This window comes from Stylophora pistillata, chromosome 5, assembly GCF_964205215.1.
Source record: "Stylophora pistillata chromosome 5, jaStyPist1.2, whole genome shotgun sequence".
NCBI classification, from domain to species: domain Eukaryota; kingdom Metazoa; phylum Cnidaria; class Anthozoa; order Scleractinia; family Pocilloporidae; genus Stylophora; species Stylophora pistillata.
In genome coordinates, this window is record NC_142523.1 from 20,877,742 (window position 1) to 20,898,351 (window position 20,610).

At 37.6% G+C, this 20,610-nt stretch overlaps 2 protein-coding genes across 2 annotated transcripts; one reads left to right on the plus strand and one right to left on the minus strand.

The window, feature by feature from the left end:
• Positions 1-1,543: 1,543 nt before the first annotated feature.
• On the minus strand, positions 1,544-16,435 carry LOC111338869 (protein FAM50A). Its single transcript, XM_088759550.1, has 12 exons — positions 16,276-16,435; positions 16,077-16,158; positions 10,486-10,585; positions 9,365-9,471; positions 7,673-7,749; positions 6,893-6,959; positions 6,070-6,131; positions 5,663-5,739; positions 5,421-5,475; positions 4,670-4,789; positions 3,709-3,819; positions 1,544-2,499 (listed from the first exon to the last, which is right to left on the minus strand). The coding sequence occupies exons 1-12, from the start codon at positions 16,384-16,386 to the stop codon at positions 2,473-2,475; spliced, it is 996 nt and encodes a 331-aa protein (XP_088615676.1). The 5' UTR covers positions 16,387-16,435; the 3' UTR covers positions 1,544-2,472.
• A 1,825-nt stretch (positions 16,436-18,260) lies between these two features.
• On the plus strand, positions 18,261-20,610 carry LOC148730755 (uncharacterized). Its single transcript, XM_088762101.1, has 4 exons — positions 18,261-18,443; positions 18,921-19,013; positions 19,948-20,155; positions 20,468-20,610. The coding sequence occupies exons 2-4, from the start codon at positions 18,942-18,944 to the stop codon at positions 20,494-20,496; spliced, it is 309 nt and encodes a 102-aa protein (XP_088618227.1). The 5' UTR covers positions 18,261-18,443; positions 18,921-18,941; the 3' UTR covers positions 20,497-20,610.

Sequence of the window (20,610 nt, forward strand, 5' to 3'; positions counted from 1 at the left end):
GATGTACGCGGGAGGTTGCTAAGCACGAAAGAAGCGTAAGAGTCGCTCAAGGCGATAGCCGAGAGCGACTCTAGCTTCTTGAGTGCTTAGCAAACCTCCCAAGTGCATCCATAACTCAATAGTGTACGCTGTGGTGTTTACCATTTGTTTTATAACATAACATTGATGCATTGTAGCTAAAGAGTTCCCTTTTATTTAACAAGTCTTACATGACCAGAAAAAACAAGCGCGCGCGGAAAAATAGTCTTTGCATTTGCTCACATCAGCAGCGTACACCCATGGGCAAATGGAGAACGCTAAATTGACCAATCACAGCGCGCGCTTTACTTTGGTTATGTTAGAATTCTAAATAGGCTCCGTTTATAGACCACTTTCATAAATGACAGCCGTATAAATATCATTTTGTTTAAATTTAAATTAGCCCTACTGGCCTCGCTTGAGATAAAGTATTCTTTTGAATTTTGTACTGGAGAACGAGGCCAGTAGGGCTAATTTAAATTTAAACAATAGAATATTAATCCGGCAGCCATTTATGAAAGTGGTCTATACTGTTGGGCTACAACGTGACATTTGATTTTGGAAACTGGCCAGCGCACACTGCACCCCAAGAACCATGAGCCACTTATTAAAGCTCAGAACTATTCATTTGCTAGCTTGTAGAAAGAGGACGCCATCCGCGAACTGAAGGACAACTCAGAGGTTCTCAATGGGACGATGGCTTTTATGACTAACAGTTAAAATTTTTAGCCATTTTACGGCTAACGGTTAAGGCAAATAAATGTTACGATTACTGTTTTTACGATTAGCAGTTAAAACTTCGCAATTTTACGTCTACTGCGTCGATCAATTCGAAGTTTCAACATTCCACAGAGCGACCCCCCAGACATTTGAACTTTTGAAGAGTGGCTTGTTCAAGTTCCCCCTCCCCCCCCCCACCCAGGCAAAAATTGAGTGCAAATGCCATTTTATTTGTAAAAAGGCCAAATTAGCGACCGTTACTTGCTACACATGAACAAGCGCTAAATCCTACACCTTGCTGACGTCTTCCTCTGAGCCATTCGCTTGCAAAAGAACTATTTTAATATTTTGAAGGTTTAAACCTTAAACTATCTCCTCATTTAGATATATAACACTTGTGTTCTGCTGAAGACTTGGCACTTCCGGTTCAAATTCGCCACCCCAGCTAGTGGGTTACCCGGGGGGAGTGTTGAAGCTTCGAACTGATCGGCGCATAACTGCTAAATGTTTTGACTGTTTCACGACCAACAGCTAAGCCTATTTAGACCCTCAATGAAATGTTACTCAAAAAAAGAGTTTTCCTCCAACGATGATCGACACATTTACTTTACCCAAGTGAAGAGCGATCGTGTTTGTTTTTTGGTGTTTGCACTACTCAGGAACTCTTGCAAGTGTTAGATTAACGCGCCATGAGTTTAACATAAATGAGCCGTTCAACAGATAATCTAACGCGCAAGAGAATCTTGAATAGATACCTTAATAATTTATCTTATAAATTTTAATTAATGATGACGCTACAGAGATGCCGGACGGAAACAAATTTAGGTCTACTGACGTCAATTAAAATTCACCCCTAAAGGATGATAAAGCTTCTTTTTAATAAGTATATTTTTTCTTGTTTTCGTTGCCAAGCTTCAATTAGTGACATTAATTACATTTTCGGAAATACTGTTTAGGTGTATTCAAGGTAATAACAAGGCTCTAACGCTTTATAATTTCTTTTCTCGCCTTGGTCCCATGTCGGTTAATTAGAGTTAGTAATTTTAGCACTGTTTAAGAAGCAAGATTTCTTGGTTGATGTTTGGAAACTGATTATGTATGGCGCTGGTTGAGTACTGTAACTGAAACAAAATACATTTGCTTCCACTTTTTAAACGTGTGGCAACCGAAAAATTCACCCTTAACTTTACAATCCCGTTTCAATCCAATATCCAGATCTGACTAACAGAAATCTCTTAGCATGAAATTTTAACATTTGCAGGCAAGGGCCGCAATAAAAAAAATGGCGCAAGTTGAAAAAGATAAACCCTCCCAGTTTCCTTACGAATTGGCATGGGTTGCGACAGACGTTTGAAAAGGCCAAATATTCACTTGGAAACATGTTCATTCTAGATTTCATCCATTCGACTTGAAAATAAACTCTCAATTTGCATCCAAGTCTTACTCATATAAATACAATAAGTAAATAACAAAAAAAAAATACGTCTGAACTAACGGGGAACAAATTCTTAGCCATTTGCAGTCTGTTATTTGAACAAACCGACCAATGAATGTTCAACTAAACAGGCACACCAGCTCATGCAGAGTTATCATAAAGGACTATTCTTTTTTTTTTTTTTTTTTTTTTTGTACAAACGTTTTAAAGGACTCGAACATCCACATTGACAAAGAAAATATGAACGGCGGCGCTTGTAACTTCCCAGAAGTTCATAAGGTAATGCACTGACATGTTTGTTAAGAAGCCTTTGATTTATCAGAGATCTGTAACATGAATAAGAAAGAAACACAGACCGCGTTAAGGACAAATTATTAGATGATTCCAATGTGTTCCTTCCTGTGGTATGAATGATCTGCTTGCATACCGGTGTATTGTATATGGATGCTCTGTTCATTCGAATGACATTATAACATAAAGGCCGATTCAGGCGCTCCGTTAAAAAGGAGCGAAATAGTAAACGAGCACGATAATGGCGGAGGAGTAAAAATCGAGGGAGGTTTGGACCCGAGCCGACCCAAGCCTCTCTCGTTTTTTCTCCTCTGCTACTATCGCGCCAGTTATCTACTTCACTCCGTTTAACTAAATTGACGCCTGGAAAAGGCTCTGCGACCAGCAGGTGCTTGTCATTCTGACTCTTGTCGAGTCATCATGGTATAAATTTACATCTTCGCACAGCTGTACTTATGTAACAGGACGTGTGCGGTTATATTTTGCGCTATAACTCCGTCCAGAGAAACACTTCCGCAATCCTGGAAATTTTTAATCTTGAACTCAAGTCGTCATTCAGAACAAAAAAAAAGGCAACATCACCACAAGAAAACTGCAACAACTCACATAATGTAGCTCGTGCAATAGCTTACATTTAAGTTGCCAATCGGCAAAAAAGGAAACTTCTTCTGAAGAACACTTCATTTAGTAAGAATAGTGCACTTACAATTGTAAGTAATCTTTACAATGAAACTCTCCTCCTCTCTTAATGCCTAATTCCAAAACCCTATTCTCCCTTACGACTCTGACAAATATGATTAACAATGCGAATCAGAAGAGACAAAACAGAGATTTAGCACCGCGTTTACGTGGAACGGGAACTGCAAGAGTGACCACGTGGTCTTGTTGATCCAGCCATTTTTTTCACGTTTGCCTGTTGCGCTTTGCCATTTCTACTTGAAAGTAACCTGTTTTGCGTTTGCTTTGTATGTAAGATTTTCTTCACTTTTTCTCTCACAAAGTAGAAGTTGATTGACGGAAAAAGAGCACCAAAACTATTCCTCGTAGGTCATACAAGGGCGCCTTCAATTCCACCGTGACGTGAGCTCACGCGAAGCTAAAGAGCAAAGGGCAAGCTGGCGTTTGCCGTGTCACGTAAAAGCGGTGCTATATCTCTCTAATATCTACTCTTTAACATGATACAAGATAACTAGACCTAACGCAAAGCACGTTAGAGATGATAAGATTACAATAAATAGGAATACCGTATATTTGTCCCATTTCTTCTCTGGATCGTAAGGTTCCCATCGACTGGCGGGGAAAATATGTTTATTCCTCTCGTACCATGAACGGAGAACAACTTTCCCTGCATGTGACTGAAAAAAACAAACAAACAAACAAACAAACAAACAAAAAGGGAAATCAGAGACGCTTGCTCTTCGTACGTGCATGATCGGGCTTGTCCGCGTAGGGTCAGAGAAACTCTCCGACTATAGGAAAACCTCCTCATGTGATCATATACTTCTGGCCGAGGTTAGTAGCGCAGAGGTCAAAGTGCACCGCTATTCACTATCATTCCCTTCCCTGCGTTCATCCCCTGCAACTGCAGCTCCGGAGATGAGCAGTCAACTACGGACTACGAAATCGTCCGGAAACACACAGGACAAGGAATACAAAACCACACTCATCTGTCCGGAATCAGATGGTGGTGCAGGAGACCAGATAGATACATGAAAAGAAGAGGTGAAAAAGACAGACTGAAATCCAATGACACCAAACCATCTGAAGTCAGCAGGATCCGTCCAAGATAGACGAATCCGTCTAGAACTGGCGCAGACCGTCTAACAGCATTCGGATCAGTTTGAAATCAAGCGGTACCGCCCGCAAAGGGACGGACACATCCTAGGTAACACGGTTTTGTCCGAAAATAGACGGTGCTGTGCGAAAATTGACGGAGCCGTTTGTATGAGGGGAGCTCCCGTGTTCTCTTTTGTTTTAAATACGACCGGTAAAAGAAATTTTCAAACCGGGAGAACAATACCTTCTACTGTTGAATTTTCAAGAATTTTAAGCGATTTTAGGCGTTCATAAGAGGCACTAGAGGCGGTAAATTTTACCAGTTACCGCCCGAAAAGGGGGACACAGAACTTGGTCCTCAAATAGAAAAGTGACATATTCCTTACACATTCATTGGCTTAAAGTATCAGAGCCTTGTAAAAAACTCACCTCATCTTTCTCCACGGATGCGTCGCTTATCACTCTAACATCTTCATGGACATCAAAACTAAACAACGGCCCGCTTTTACCGCGAGCCTTGTTCACAATGAAGTCATAGAAAGAGTAATGCTGCAAGACACATTCAACAAAGTTAGGTTTTCGAATTGCTAGAGAACCATTTTCTGCTACACGTATAGAACCCTTCAAAATTTTTTCAGATCTTTCAGTTCGCTGCTATCCATCTACACTCCTAATTGGGGAGATTACCAAAACTATGAGGGCATGGTCTTAACTCTTTGATCCTCGAGAGTGACCAACATCTAATTTCTCCTTACAATATCACCCCTGAATCACACATCAAGGTCAAGGGAAAACATGAAATGATACCAACTGAAAAACGCTCTCGATTCTAACATAAATTCTCCTTTTCAGTTCCCTTGGAAGTGTATAGAGAACGGTACAGAGAATAATTATGCGTATTAATAGTAAGTGTTAAGAGTTAAAACTGGGATCAGTTAATTACCGGATGATGGAAAGTTGGTTGGGCACGTTTTGGGTTCAGTCTTAAGCAGCCAAACTGTCCATAGAACGTAGAGAACAGTATGTAGAATATGCATACTGATCTTAGGGTGTTAAGGGTTTACACATCAGTGTAATTTATATGGCTGTAGAAATGACTTTCCGAAGCTATTCCCCTTAAAAAGATCCTCTCCTGCAGAACTGAATATTTATTTATTATCACTCCACAGATGTTACTTACATGAGGAATAATAAGATCCTCCTTAATGTACATTAAGTTTTCAGTAGTCATAGCCCTGAAAAAATGAAAAACATTTAGCTTGAAGCCCTGAAGAACTGCAGTTTTTAAAAGAGTTCACCCTTCAGTAACTACAAAAAACGGAAAAGAACACAGTGTTTGCCCAGTAATAGGCTGTGAGTCCTAAATATGACAATCCATGCTTGAGACCCTACACTTGTACTTGGCAAGTTTCATAAACTTACCTAAACTCAGTAAAATCTTTGCGCAATTGTTCTACACATTTTTGAAGGAACTGAGAGATTGTGTTGCCTTTCTTCATCTGAAGAGGAAACATAGAGAGTGTTAATTTTTTTTTTCCAAATACACATTTCCATTGGAAATTCAGTTCATCTGTACCTCACCTTGATTGAAAGATGTTTATTGTCTAGTCACGAAAGTGGGACAAAGAAGAAATTCTGAGTCCCCATGAAGAACTGAACCTCAGACCTTTGGATTCCATGCTCCAATGCTCTACCACTGAGTCACAGAGACTCACTGTGACACGGGGTCACTTTTTTTTCTCTGTCCCAAGCTCATGACCAGATGAAAAACACATTTCCATATTTTTCATCGAGCTCAAAACTTACCTTCTTTCTTCTTCTTTACTCACCTTGATTGTTCTCCTGTGTCCAGATCCATCCCAGTAGCTGTATGTGATTTCTACATCTTCATCTAAGATGACACACACAAAAAAATTATCAACACTAATGGAGTTTCCTAATAAATGTAACAAGATATTATTGTATATATTTTTTTCAGTTTTTTTTTTTTTTTTTCTTTGGGCAGCCACGTTGCTGTTGGTCTGTATGGTAATAAGTGGTTTTGTACTTTTTTTCAGAAATAAACTACAAGGAGTTTTCTAGAACTCAGATTGATTTTTCCGTTTGATTTTTCTAAATTAGACCTTAACTCCTTTCATTCCTAAAATTCAAACCCAAATCACCTTACAGTCTTCATAAATTTCTTATAATGTAAAGTCTGAAAACGTTATTGCTTGCGTTCAGCAGATTTCCAGAGCTTTCCAGGACCTGTAGTCTTTTTCCAGGACTTTCCAGCCCTAGAAAAAGTTAAAATACAATTCCAAGGCTTTCCAGATTTACCAGGCATTGTACAAATCCTGTAACACAAAAATGTAGATCACAGGAGACCACAAAATGTGGCAGGAACATCTGTTATTTGTATGCTCTTTTTCATTCGCAGCACATTTTTAAATTGGTAACATTCACTCCCCCTCCCTCCCCCCGTCCTTATTTTTTCACTGTCATGCACCCTCTTGGTAGATATTTCTTTCTCTACCCAGCCTTCTGCTACCATTAAAACCAAAGATGACAGCTACAATTTTTGCTAAGAAAGTACTGAACACTCGCTGGCCAAATTACAGTAATCTACTACTGCTTAAAAAAAAAAAAAAAATTAACTTATTCAGTTCTCACTTTTAATCTTCTCTTGCCTTTCTACCCATTCTTGTCTGATCTTTTCCCTTTCTAATCTTTCCATCTCCTATCTCAAAATAATTCATTTAATCCATTAATTACACCATGAACTGCTTGTCAGTACTTTTTCATCACAAAAATTATAAAATACATTCTACATCATGTTATTTTCCAGTGGCTGAAGGAACCAGATGAGTGGGACACGTCTTACTCACACAACTGTAATGTCAGGCCTGGAGATGGGTCATGTGACCTTAGGTAGTCAGTGGTTTTTCAGGGCTCTAAGTTAACTTTTTAGTCCACCTGCAAAGTTTTGCTAGTAAGACATTTTTTTTTTTTTTCACTAGCAAACTGGTGAGACCAATAGCAAATTCATTGCCACTGGCACTGGCACTGGCACTCTTGAACAAAGAATACATTTGACATACGTAATGAAATGATAGCTCCAAAACCATGAGGAATGACAACAACATGTGAATGCACAGGTTTGGCACAGAGCCTCAGTGTAATGCCACTGGTCAGCGACTAACAAAGAGCTCAGCATCTGCTGTTTTATTTTCCTTAGATGTAGTGTGTACATTTATTCTTGCATTCGAACAGCTTTCTCCAAATGTTTGGGAGACATGATGATTCTAGCTCACAAACATTTGCTAGTGGATATTTTTTTCACTCACAGATTATCAAAATCACTCGCACTTTGTGGAGTTTACAAGCATTAATTTTGATCCCTGCTCTTGTTCCACCTGCCGTAACTAACTTCTTGTTTACATATTCACGTACCTCTCTATCCCTGTCTGGCAAAAATGATGTGTCCACATCTGGATTTTTTCCAAGCTTTTTCTTCTTTAGTGGGACAACTGTTTGAAAATGAATAAAATCAGCACATCCTTACATTCAAGGTTACTGGTAAGTGCTAAAAAAAAAAATCATTCTTGGAAGTTTCAGTTGTCCAATCGTCTTCAGGCCCCTTTTGGTTTAGTTGTAACATTTTTTGTTTTTACAACTCCTCCCCCTCTACCAACCCTTGTATTCTGTTCAGTTTCCTTGACAGCTTTTTTTTTTCTTTTTCCTTTTTCTTTTTCCTTTTTCTTTTTTTTTTTCTTTTTTGGCATAATTTTACATACTTCTGGCTGGACAATTTATTCTCCCCTCTACCTGCTACACATTTCCTCGTAACTTAGTCTCGCGAATCTGGTGTTACATGGACATGCAGATCAAGATAACAACTTCTACTTGATAAGTTTAAGTACAGTGGAACCTCAATTTAACTAAGAGCCAAGAGACTGGGGAAATTGGTTTGTTATACCAAGGGTTTGTTATATCGAGGTTCTGTGGCATACATTTTACTGCAACTTTAGCCAGGGTGAAACTGAAGTATCGTTTGTTAAACAGAGGAATTGTTAATATATAGGAGTTCTTTAAATCGAGGTTCCAATGTATTCTCAGAACCAAGCTGAAGTTACATGTTAATCACTTTCGAGATTTGAATTCCTGTGTCTGGCCCAAAACGCACACAACTAACAACATTTTGGATCAGGAATTAAATACCACCTTACAAACCAGAATTACAAATTTTCCTCCAATATTATGTTGAACCACTTCTCCTTCTCACATCATCCACCAAACAGGTCATGACAATACTCAAACTTATCGGGTATTTTTATTTATTTTTACCACAAAATACAAATAATATTTTTCACTATAAAATGCAAATGACGACAAAAACAAGACAGTCACACAAAAACAAATAAAAGTGGCGAGGAACCTCAAAGAGAAACCATGGGGCTTAAAGATATTGGGCTCCCTCAGAGTAAAGAAAAAAAAAAAGTTACCAGTAACAGTAAGGCCAGGGTCGAAGGTAAAATACAATGAAGGCAAATATAGGTTAACTAATACTTAATTTAACTAATATGAAGTATGGTTAAATATGATAAAGTGTGTAACAATGTGTTTAAAGATAAAATAAAAATTATATGTGAATAAAGATACGTAATTACTAAAAGAATTTCTAAGCTAATAACTCAGACACATGAATTTTTTTTTCAGTTTCATTTTGAATGAGTGGAGAGAATTAGATTTAAGTTGTACAAGTAGTACAAGTTGCTATCTTGATCTAACACCAAATTCTCAAAACTAAATTACAGGGAAATGTGTAGCAGCAGGAGGGGAGAATTAGCAAGCACATCTTGGGAGTTAAAGGGTAAAGAAATTATAAAGGCTGATAGTTTCTAATTAAAAGAAACTGTTTGGGGCTGCGTTGGTAGTGGTAACAAAATAATTTGGATATATCAACAAAGTTGAAATGGTAAATTGGCCACCATAACGATTACAAAAGCTGACGTTTCGAGCGTCAGCCCTTCGCTCCGACGAAGAGCTAACGCTTGAAACATCAGCTTTTGTAATCATTACGGTGGCCAATTTACCATTTCAAATTTGTTGATATATCCAAATTATAAAGAAATTATAGGTCACCTGGTTGGTCATCAACATCATCAACTTCCTCATCCTCATCAAGGTTGAATGACAATGCAGAGGTTTGTTTCAGTTTTAATTTTTTATGTTTCTTTTTCGAGGATTCACTGCATAAAAGGAGAAACAATTTTATTTTAAAGAATGATATCTCTTATCAACCAAAGTAGACATCTGTACAGTAAGTTGCAGAGAAAGTTTTCTCCACTTGGATAAACATATGACCCAAGGAAAAGCACATGGGCAACAGATTTGAGCAGAAAAAAAATTTTTTCCATGAGATACAATCTGGACCAAGAAAACCTAGTTCATCCTTTAACCAGAGTGACCAGCATCTAATTTCTCCTTACAATATCACCTCTGAATCACACATTAAGGTCAGGAGAATAAAGGAAATGATCACCAACTAAAGAAGCTTTTGATTGTTAAACAAATTCTCCTTGTCAGCACCTTTAGAAATGTATAGAGAACTGTACGGAGAATATGCATAATTATTGTGTCAGGGGGTAAAGGGTTAATAACTAAGATATTTAACATACCTATTGGTTCAAATAGCCGGGAAAAATTTCAGTTCAAACAAAACTTTTGACTTTTTTGGGGTTGAAAGGTGAAATATGGCCTGCTAAATTGACCAATCACAGTACATGAACTGAGAGAGAAATACATGACTTGTATAATAAAGCTGACTACCAAGGACGTGAGCAGATTAGTGAACACTTTCTTGTTTGGTCATTTTTTTTTTACCTTTTTGTTTCTTTTCTTTGTGTTTTGTTTGGTAATATTTTTGGCTTTTCTCAGCAGGTTTGAAAGATCTTCATTAAATCTATTTTTTTAACTCTTCTACCTCTTATAAATCCAATTACATTTGTAAATATATCACAATCAAGAAATTTTAGTGAGTTTCCTCATCAAGTTATACCCTTTACGAAAATAACATGATAATAGACCAATCAATGAGTTGATTGACGAATTCTGATAAAAGTACACAGGGCTTGACACTAACTGTAGCCAACTAACCACAGACTAGTAGAAATTCAGTTTTGGCTAGGCAATAGTTCAATTTCCACTGGGCACTTGGCTAGTAAGTTGAAAAGTTAGTGCCGAGCCCTGGTACATGCACCAACCTTTCAGTTTCATCAGATTTAAGCTTTGCAGCTAGCTGCTTTTCATGTTCTCGCACAAGATCCTCTTGCTTAGCTCTCATTTGATCAAGGGTCACCAATCCTGTTAAAAACACAAAAAACAAACACATATTTAGCTAACTGCTAACTGATTGCATCATATGTTGCAAAGTAAAATACTACAATGGGTCTTAAAAAGATTCCCAGGCAATATTTTTGAGAAGTTCTTTAGTATCATGCTTTTAGTAATCGATACTTTGATCTAATGAATCACTCTGCTTCTACTTGAAGAATAATTATAGTACATGTAACTGTAATAATGGCAAAGAGCTGAGTGGGGTCCAGTTTGGTCTGTATTTATACAAGTGAATACAAAATCAGACAACTGCAAAGCAGGTGTCCGATTTGTCCAGCACATGAATGAATACAGACCACCCTGGACAACATAAAGACTTGTTACCAATTGATCATAGCCATTACAATTTCTGAAAAAAAGAAAAACCAAAACGTTTATTTTAGAAAATATCTTCAGTTGAGACATTATCTACTGTAAAAAATTCCTCTACTTTGGAAATTGTCCAGTTTTGTAGGGTAAACGATTGTTCCTCTGGTTATCTTTATTTGTATTCAGTTCAGTTGGTGATGGAATAAGTTAATTTCCCACACACGAGATTACTGTGTGATGGATGTCCTCCCCTGGGGTGGGATGGGTGGGTTTACTGGGCCCGCAGTAATTGACGCAAGCTGTTGCGGTGTCCCTGCCGGTCGGTGAAGCGATTAAATAAATAAATAAAATAAAAGCTGAATGGACTTGGTATGATTGGCTGCTTTAACCCTCTAACTCACAAGATCTGTTTGTGAATTCTCCCCTCTAGCTGCTACACATTTCCTTGTAAATTAGTTTTGAGAATTTGTTGTTGAATCAAGATAACAACTTCTACCTTATATTAGATAGACGTTTATTGAGAAGAATACCCTAATAGCAGCTGGAAGCTGAATTGCAAAGGTGTACAAATTATGCAATAGAACTATACAATAAAATCAAGCCTAAAAGGGAACTAATTTACATATACAATTGTAATAAATGTTAGTTAAAATGTCTTGCGCTTGCTGGAGTGAAAGTATCTCTGAACCGATTTGTTTTAAAGGAAACTCTAAATGGTCTGCATTGTCGTAACTCCATAAGTTGATCTCGGTTATCGAAAGGCAGTAAGTGGTACAAACAATCCAAGGGATTGGAGACGATGTTGTTAAAGAATTTTAAGCAAAGGTCTTCTCTCCAATCCCTTAGGGTTTTTCAGCTGTGCCATCTGAAGCACTTCTCTATAATGATTATCATAACAGTATATAATTTTCAAGGCTCTCTTTTGGACACACTCTAAACTTAAGCTCAAATAATTGGGGAGACCATAATGGTAGACCTGACATCCATAAAGTAAGACAGATGGAATACAAGCAACATAAAAATTTACTAATTCTGGTGATGGTACCTTAGCTCACTTTAACTGAGTTAAAAAGTAAAGGTGCTTAGCGGCCTTTTTAATCGTCTCAGTGACGTGAGTGTTCCACTTGAGGTTGTCTTGAAAATACACACCCAGTAATTTCACGACACTAACGGCACTAACCTTAGAGCCATTAATTTCTATGAGATCGTAGGAAGGAGGGAAGCCCACAAAGGAAACTCTTAGCTCATTACATTTTTTCAGATGGAGTTGAAACGAGTTGAGTGTTGACCAGGTAGCTAATTTGTTTATCATAGACTGAGCATTGCTAGGACCACCCTTGCTTATGATTTCATACACTGTCGTGTCATCTACATATTTTATACAATCACTGGCTGATGGTACTTTCAAATCGTTTATCATAACCAAGAATAGCCACGGTCCCAATTTTGTTCCCTGCTGTACTCCATCTCGGACCGATCCCCACTCTGAGAGAATAATTAGTGAAATATAAAGCAGCTAATGCATTGATCACATTTTAGGAAATTTTAATAGTTAACCAATTGAGCTAGCCTCCTGGTTAGCTCAATTGGTTAGAGTGCTCGACTGTTGTGCGGGAGGTCTAGGTCGATGGTTGGAGCCCTGGCCGGACCAACACTCAAGGTCTTAACCCATTGACACTTAAGTGTAACACGTGCCTACAAAAAGTCAAAATTTTGGAGAAACCAAGAAAGCAAACACAATGCGCAGTAAATTTTTAAAAATCATCTTTTCCAAAAAACAAGCTCCAGTGAAAGAAGACTAATTATAAAACTTATTTCTGGCAAAAAAAGAGATAGGTGCATAATATGTTTTAAGTCAAAAATCAAGATGAAAGATAAAAATTGCTTAATATTTTCGCATGTGTGAAAATGGGCAAGTGGATCATATTTTAAAAGAGAATATGCAAATTTGTCCGTGAGTGAAGAGATCTCAAGTTCTATGGAATCTATCAATACAAAGCAAGACTAAAATGGCCAAGAAATATTTCAGGACATGAGATTTATTCAAAACAGTTTTTGATTTGCTGTTATAAGCGAAAAACGTACAAATTTCTAATGTGTACAAAGCCCATGTGGTAAAATTCATCATGCTTAGATCATTGTTTACTTGCCTTCATGGCCAGAAATTGCGCAGCATTATGTTGAAAATTCTGAAAAAACTTCGATTTGAGACAAAATCTTCTATTAAACAATACTTTTTTAACACATTTTACTCAAAGATAATATTTACCGGGCCACCGAATCGTCAAATTGTCGCTAGGCCCTGCTTGAAGTCCAAAGTTTGGTTTTCACTTTACATCGATAATTCGCATCGCCCTAGAGAATCATAGTGTCGTTGACTTGAGAGCTTATTCTGTCACCTTTAAGACCTTGATATCCATTCGTTTCCAAGCAAAGTATTCTATAGCATTGCTACTTTACATTCTGAGTTTCACAATGTCTAACTTTATCGCAAATGAACGAAAAATCCCACCTGGAGATTTTGAGGGTTGGCTGTGCGCACGCCATATTTTCAAATTTCATCATTTAGTGAAGACGCATAGAATAATGCCCCTCTAGTACCCCCTAAAGCCGACAAAATATATGCGCAAATGACAGATTCTAATTGGCTTCTTGATCTCCAAACTATAGAGGAAGTTTGGGGACAAAATTCTACTTAGTAGGGGAGGTAGGGGCAAAGCGTTTTCGCACGCGGCATTCACGAGGTTTGGGCAGTTATGGGCAGTTCAGGTGTCAATGTGTTAAAATAACTGAGGAGAATGCGCTACCTTTATAATATCAAGAAATGAATAGACATTCTAGTCTTCTCGGATAAGGATGAATAAACCGTAAGTTCCGTCTCCTGCATCTATTAATTAGTTAATTTGGTTAGGCAGGGGATGTTAAAGAACCCACTCATGAGATTACTGTGATGTGGTCTGGCCTGTTTACTAGGAATTGGGGGGGGGGGAGGGGGCATCTTCATATAAGTTTCATTTGATTTTTTGTAAACTGCTAGTGCAGTCCGGCCAAAGTCCCCCAAAAAGTGTTGTGATGTGCATTTGATCATATCCACATGTTAATTTGCGCAATATAAATGTGACCCTCCACAGGATTTCCACCATAATGGTGATGACACGGGCACACTATTTTAGCACGGTATACAAAAGAAATTTTCCTTAACACAGTAGCAGCGTGTCGCAATGCACTCCTGATTAAAATTTTCTTTTGTTCCATATAAACAATGAACTGTGTTCAGGTTAAACAGAGAAGCGTGTTAAAGGGTGTGAAAACAAAAGCCGTGTTATGCCGTGTCATATTGCTTTCTGGTGTGTGAAATATCCCGTGTGTTAAATAATACCCATGTCAGATCAAACCATCTGTAAGAGATTGCACGTGCGAAAAATTATCCTATCTCCATTAAAGCAAAACCTGCATTCGTAACTTATTTTCATCATCGAATCACTGACTCATGTTGTAAACTTCACCTGTTATCTTCCAATGAATCAAGATTTGTCACACGAAACCCATTTTTCTTTTCTCAAAACGCGGAAATTTATAGCAAGATCGAGTTTAACCCCTTGACACTTACGTGTAACACGATCTAACACGTACCTACGAAAAGTCAAAATTTTGGAGAAACCAAGAAAGTAAACACAATGCACAGTAAATTTTTAAAATCATCTTTTCCAAAAAACAAGCTCCAGTGAAAGAAGACTAATTAAAGAACTTATTTTCGTCAAAAAAAGCGATAGGTGCATATTTCGTTTTCTCTCAAAAATCAAGATAAAAGATAAAACTCGCTAAATATTTTCACATGTGTACAAATGAGCCTGTGGATCATATTTCAAATGGGAATATGCAAATTTGTCCGTGAGTGAAATCTCAAGTTCCATGGAATCAATTAATAAGGTAGCAATACTAAAATGGCCAAGAAATACTTCGGGACGACAGATTTATTCAAAAAAGTTTTTTGATTTTCTGTTATAAGCAAAAAACGTACGAATTTCTTACGTGTAAAAAGCCCACGCGCTAAAATTCATCATGCTTAGATCGTTGTTTACTGGCCTTCATGGCAAGAAATTGCGCAGCGTTACGTTGAAAATTCTGAAAAACTTTGATTTGATGCAAAATCCTCTATTAAACAATACTTTTTGCACACATTGTTGCTCGAACATAATATTTAACGGGCCATCAAATCGTCAAACTGTTGCTAGGCCCTGCTAGAAGTCCTTACTGTGAAAGCATTTGTCTTGGGAAGAACTTTATACATAAGCCGTCTTTTTGCTTTAAGTCAGCCTGCGGTGAAAGCATTTGGCTAGGAAGAACTTTTTACATAGGCTGTCTTTTTCCTTGAAGTCAGCGTACAGTGAAAAGCATTTGTGCTAGGAAGAACTTTTTACATAAGCCGTATTTTTTGCTACCATTCTTTCAATGTGCGGAGCAACTTCTAAAACTAAAGGCTTTCTTGCTTAACCGCTTCGGTTGCCTAACAACTCTTTCCGTGCTACTGTGCCATATCACACGACTTTCACACACTACGAAGCGTGTCATTTAACACGCTGTTGAAAGTAAAAGATTGAGCATGTTAAGACGTGAAAAACAAAAGCTACCGTGACACTCTTTGTTTCCTTGTTAATAAATGCACATATGCGTGTCACATATCACGCTTAGCATGGCGTTTCATCGCACGCATGCCTGTGTTATCACCATTATGCTGGAAATCCTGTGGAGGGTCACAAATATCAAATTATTATCAATTATTATTATTATAGTTATGAATTAGCAGCAAATTCAAAACAGTAGCTGTAATTATCATAATAACTTCATCTTCACAGGTGAATTACAGTTAATCCGATGCAGGAAGTATTCTTTGCAGTAAACCTTCTTCACAAATCAGTTGTGATTGTAGTTTACATCAAAAATCACTAAAAATTTCAAAACCGATCAGTAGAGTTAGAGTTTTTGGCAAAAACTAGATCATTTGTGCTCGATTTTTGTGTACGAAATCTAAAGCTTTCAGTTTAATCGTTGAATAACCAATTACGTGCACAGGATTGCTTCTCTTTACTTAAGACATAAGTTTTGTAGAGCTCCAAACAAATCAGTTATTGAAATGATTTTGACCTACCAATAGTACTTGATTTTAGCTGCTGCTCCACCACATCATAATGAGTAGAAAACTTGTTGCTGATGTCTGCGATCTTGTGTTTCTACAATAAAATTAAGCAACAAACTAAAACATTTCAACACGTTTACTTTGCAGATTTGTAATTCAACGATTAGTAGGTTAAAGCAACATTTCCCGAAGAAAATAACTCATTGATTACCTCAGATATTTTGCTTTTCGCAGCTTCAATGTCGGCTTTCATTTTTTCTCGCCTTTTCATGAGGGCCATGGCCCTTGCACCTTCCTTCGCAGCTCCCTTATATTCCGCCATTTTACTCTTCTTCGCTCGTCAAGACTAGTGCCAGATCTTCGTTAAAGTTTGCAATATAGGTGGTGTATGGTGGCTCAAGATGTACCCCCATCTTCCACTGGGCGACGACTGAAATGAAATTGTTGGAAGGTGAAATACTATTGCGCTGTACACCGGGCCCCGCGCCCCGTGGTTCGAAGAGGGGATGATAACGCTCTCCATTGGATGAATCCTTATCTGATGGACAGCGCAGCACGTTTTGTTAACATTCATCCGCTGGATAGCGATTTTTCGTTTGGGGTTATCCTCCATTTAAACGACTGAACCCATGCCCTGAGAGCGAGATTTTACTTTGTGTCCTTCTAAAATCGTCATCATTATCCCTGCATGTCGCCCTCAATGACAATGAAAAGGTGCTAAATACTGGACTTGTTTTCTTTCTGTTTTCCATACATAAATCATTATCTTGAAAAGAACACTTCAAGGATACATAGCGTGGGTTTAAGAGACTAGCTGACAATTTGGAACACAGTCCAGATGAAGAAAAAAATGATATTAAAAAACAAACAAAATAAAAAAAAAAAGAAAAAAAAAGGAAGAAGAAGGACAGAAGTAAGAAAGAAAAAGGGAGAACTGGTCGCAAAATCTACTACCCTTACCAGCCTGATAACAATTTAACAGGCTAGTTCGGCACCAGTACTTCTGTTGTTACTCGGCAACGTTATTCTGCTCAAAAAAAAAGTTTTCTTCAGGACAACTTACCGCGCAGATGGATGTTTTTCAGCAAATGAATTTACTATGGTTACACGAGAAAAAGCATCCGTGACAAAAGTCATCAAAATGCGGGTTCTTAAAATGTTTAAGAATGAATCCACTGATGATTATACAAGCTTGTAAATTCAGGTTTCTCTTTGACTTGCAACTTATGAAAAGAGACTAAATCAAGGATATCAACGAGCGAGTCTATGTGGAAAGTGTAGACCATTCTGTGATCTTCATGGCGATATAAGACCTTAATGGTTTGGAAATGCTAATTGTTGGACTGGTTAGATTCAAAATTTGAAGAGCATTTTTTTTTTTTTTTTTTTTAGGTTTCTGTTGTCATTCGTTTATTAAGGAAAACAATGCACTTTCTCAGTTGTAAAAAATTTAACGAATTTCCCCTAATAAAAACAATATGTACCGAACAGAGACTTTCTACCTACTTCGGTACCCGAAATCAACGTACTTTAACTTAGCTACACGGTTTGAAGTCAAAAAATAAAAAAATGTAAAACTGATAAACGGTACTTCCATTTTTTTTCCGGAATATCTCTTTTGAATAGGTTTTTATTAGATTAAAAGTCATTATGTATTTTTTTGTTCACCCTCACTCGATCTCACTCCCGCTTAGAAAACGCTATTTCAAAATCTTTTCAACGAATTAGCTATACGAAAAACTCAATGTTTTTCCCTTTCATTATTACTATCAACCTTAGTTTACTAAAACTCCTCTGTACGAGTTTTCTTCCAGGAGGGGGGCATTGGGGCCTCTGGGAAACCGCAAAAGTGGAGAAAAAAACCACCAAAACCGAAAAACCGTACCGACGAAAAAAGGCAGCAAAACCGAAAACCGCATGCAAACCTAACAAAACCGCTACATTTTCACCGTTAAAGGGGTCGGAAAGGAAAAACCGAAAAGCGCATCAGAGTTTTCGTGAAAACCGAAAACCGAATGCAAAAACACGTAAAATCTGGAAACCGTTCTGAACATGAAAACCGAAAAACCGATCCAAAAAACAGTCAAAACCGCAAAACCGAAAATCCCAAAGCCCCCCTCTTCCAGCCATACATTTTGTTGTTGCCATGAGGAAACCATGTGAACATAGTCCTAAATTGCTTTCATTATCCAAGCATGAAGCCCTAGTAAACAAATCAGATATTAGGATTCTGATAAAACAGTGTTTGCATCCAAATAAGGGAATATTACACGTATCAACTGCTTATGTGTTTGTAGTTGTTATTAGAGCTCAAAGATATCTTCTTCGTTTTCACTTTCTCTTGGAGTCTTGGGTGATGATCAAGTTGGCTTCAACCAGGTATGATACCACACTCTTTATCGCTTTTTTTTCTTTTTTTTTTTTTTTTTTTTTTCTCTTTGATTCAAGAAATTCGCGTGTTGAACGCAGCTGTCCAGTGGATGGCGTTCTGAACTTCACTTTTCCTCAGGGAATACGCTTTACTTTCAGGGAACCTCCCTACGTCTTTTTTTTTTTTCCCTCAGGGAAAAACTGGCAAAAAAATATAGGGATCTCAATGATTGCGTGTTAGTTCTTTTTTGCGGCTCTCAATTTTAAAGATGACAGCTCCTGTGCGCTGTAGGTACTCAGAAATATGTTTACTTTGTTTTAGGGTAAGTGCTCTATTCCGCTACTTTCAATATCGATCTTTCACCATTAGCTTCTCCCAAGAAAATAGGAATTAAGAAAAAAGTCGAGAGAAAAGGAAAGGAAAGACTTAATTTGTGTTCGTCCTCTTTTTCCTTTTTTTCTTTTTTCTTTTTTTTTCATTTTCAGTTTCTAAGAGAAATCTACAGCATGACTTGTTCAAAGGGACTGATCATCATTTTCTTTTCTTTCTACATGTTTACTGCCATTCGTGGCAAACAGGTAACTGCTATGGAAAGTTTAAGGCACGAAGTTTGCGGCAGCAGCAAACAGCCTAAAAAAAAAAAATAATGAATAAATGAAATATGAATATTACCAATTTCCCTTTAGTCGTCACACAATCCTGAAGAATAGTAAAAAAAAAAAAAAAAAAAAAAGCATCTCCCGCTCCCGGAACGGCCAATGCAAGCAGTTTAGTTTCGGCTTAAAACGGAAAACGTTCACTTTTTTTCTGGCACACGCATGGCAACAATTAACTTCTCGTCTTTTGCTTTTAACTGTTTACACGCTCAAGGTAAAATACTCGTTTCAAGGCACCAGTCATTATTAATTACTTACGGGGGAGGAGGGAGCGAGGGAGGGAATTGGAAGATCACATGGATTTCAGAGGAGTCAGAGGGGGGTTGAATCATTATCAACAGTGCATAAAGAGGGGAACTATAGAAAAAGGAAAATATTTCAAAGCCTTGTGGGAGTGAGGGGGGGAGGGGTCAAGGTACAACCAAAATACTCAAATACCCAAATAAGGTAAGATATTACTATAATCTGTAGTGAATGGATTTTCTTTTTAATTTGCCATTTTTAATTTTTTTTTTGTTCAAAAGTTGATTTAAGAACTTAGGGAAAAGTGAATAAATTCAGAAATTTTTCCTCGATCGTTTTTTTTCCACATCATAAGCAACTCGGTTAATAAATCCCTCTCAGGTAGGGTACTGTCGAGATAACGAATTTAGTTACCAGCCTCTAATAGCGGAGAATGAAAACTGGAGCAAACCTAAAAGAAGTAAACATCTGTAAAACGTGACATATAGAGTGTTACATTCTTAATCAATGTACGTGTCACTTTCAACGACTGATTCCTCACCTTATAGTTGACTTACATGAAATGACTGTGCCTGGGATTGTGTGACTTATAAAACATTTATTCTCTGTTCAGTATTGCGTGACTCACGATGGGGAGGTGTTCGCCAAAAATAAGAAGATATACACTTCCGATTGCCTTCAGGAGTGCACCTGTACAGGAGAAGACGAGTACAGCTGTGAACCGCTATGCCCTATGCAACACGTCAATTGCAAAATGGGTGAAATGCCGAAGTTCAAGAAGATAACAAAAACAAAAAGAGGAAGATCCTGCAAATGCGAAAGTAAGATGTTGAGTTTATTAGCAGCAATAATCTACCCTAATGCTCTAAAAACAATTCGCCATGGGAGACACTTTTAGATTTCCTTTTCGTCGTATATCAATTAGTAGTGTGTAGGACTCTAGAAGGATGCAAAGAGTGCAACCGTGATTACGCCCAGACGTTCCTATACAGACATGAGCACAGACCGTTGTAGCCTCTAAAATCTCCTAATCACAAACAAGCTGGTTTAGTTGCAGTTTTTGTTAGCTTTTTGCAAAATTAAAGAATGCAAGAGCTGAAATATACAATAATTTTCTTTCACCTTATTTTTAGCGTGGGATGGTAAATGTGTCAAGATGTAACCATGGTGACGAAATGACGGTGCCTTAGGCAATTGGGAAAAATACAATTGTAGTCATTAATCAGGGCACGGCTATGATCACATGTTGAAAGTATTAAAGAGTGTTTCAAATGGT

Coding starts and splice junctions, on each gene's coding strand:
- LOC111338869 (XM_088759550.1), bottom strand. CDS start 16,386: ATGGCGGAATATAAGGGAGCTGCGAAGGAAGGTGCAAGGGCCATGGCC. Junction 16,159..16,275: donor CGAAAAGCAAAATATCTGAG/GTAATCAATGAG, acceptor ATTTTATTGTAG/AAACACAAGATCGCAGACAT. Junction 5,476..5,662: donor AAAGATTTTACTGAGTTTAG/GTAAGTTTATGA, acceptor TCATTTTTTCAG/GGCTATGACTACTGAAAACT.
- LOC148730755 (XM_088762101.1), top strand. CDS start 18,942: ATGACTTGTTCAAAGGGACTGATCATCATTTTCTTTTCTTTCTACATG. Junction 19,014..19,947: donor CTGCCATTCGTGGCAAACAG/GTAACTGCTATG, acceptor TTCTCTGTTCAG/TATTGCGTGACTCACGATGG. Junction 20,156..20,467: donor AAGATCCTGCAAATGCGAAA/GTAAGATGTTGA, acceptor CCTTATTTTTAG/CGTGGGATGGTAAATGTGTC.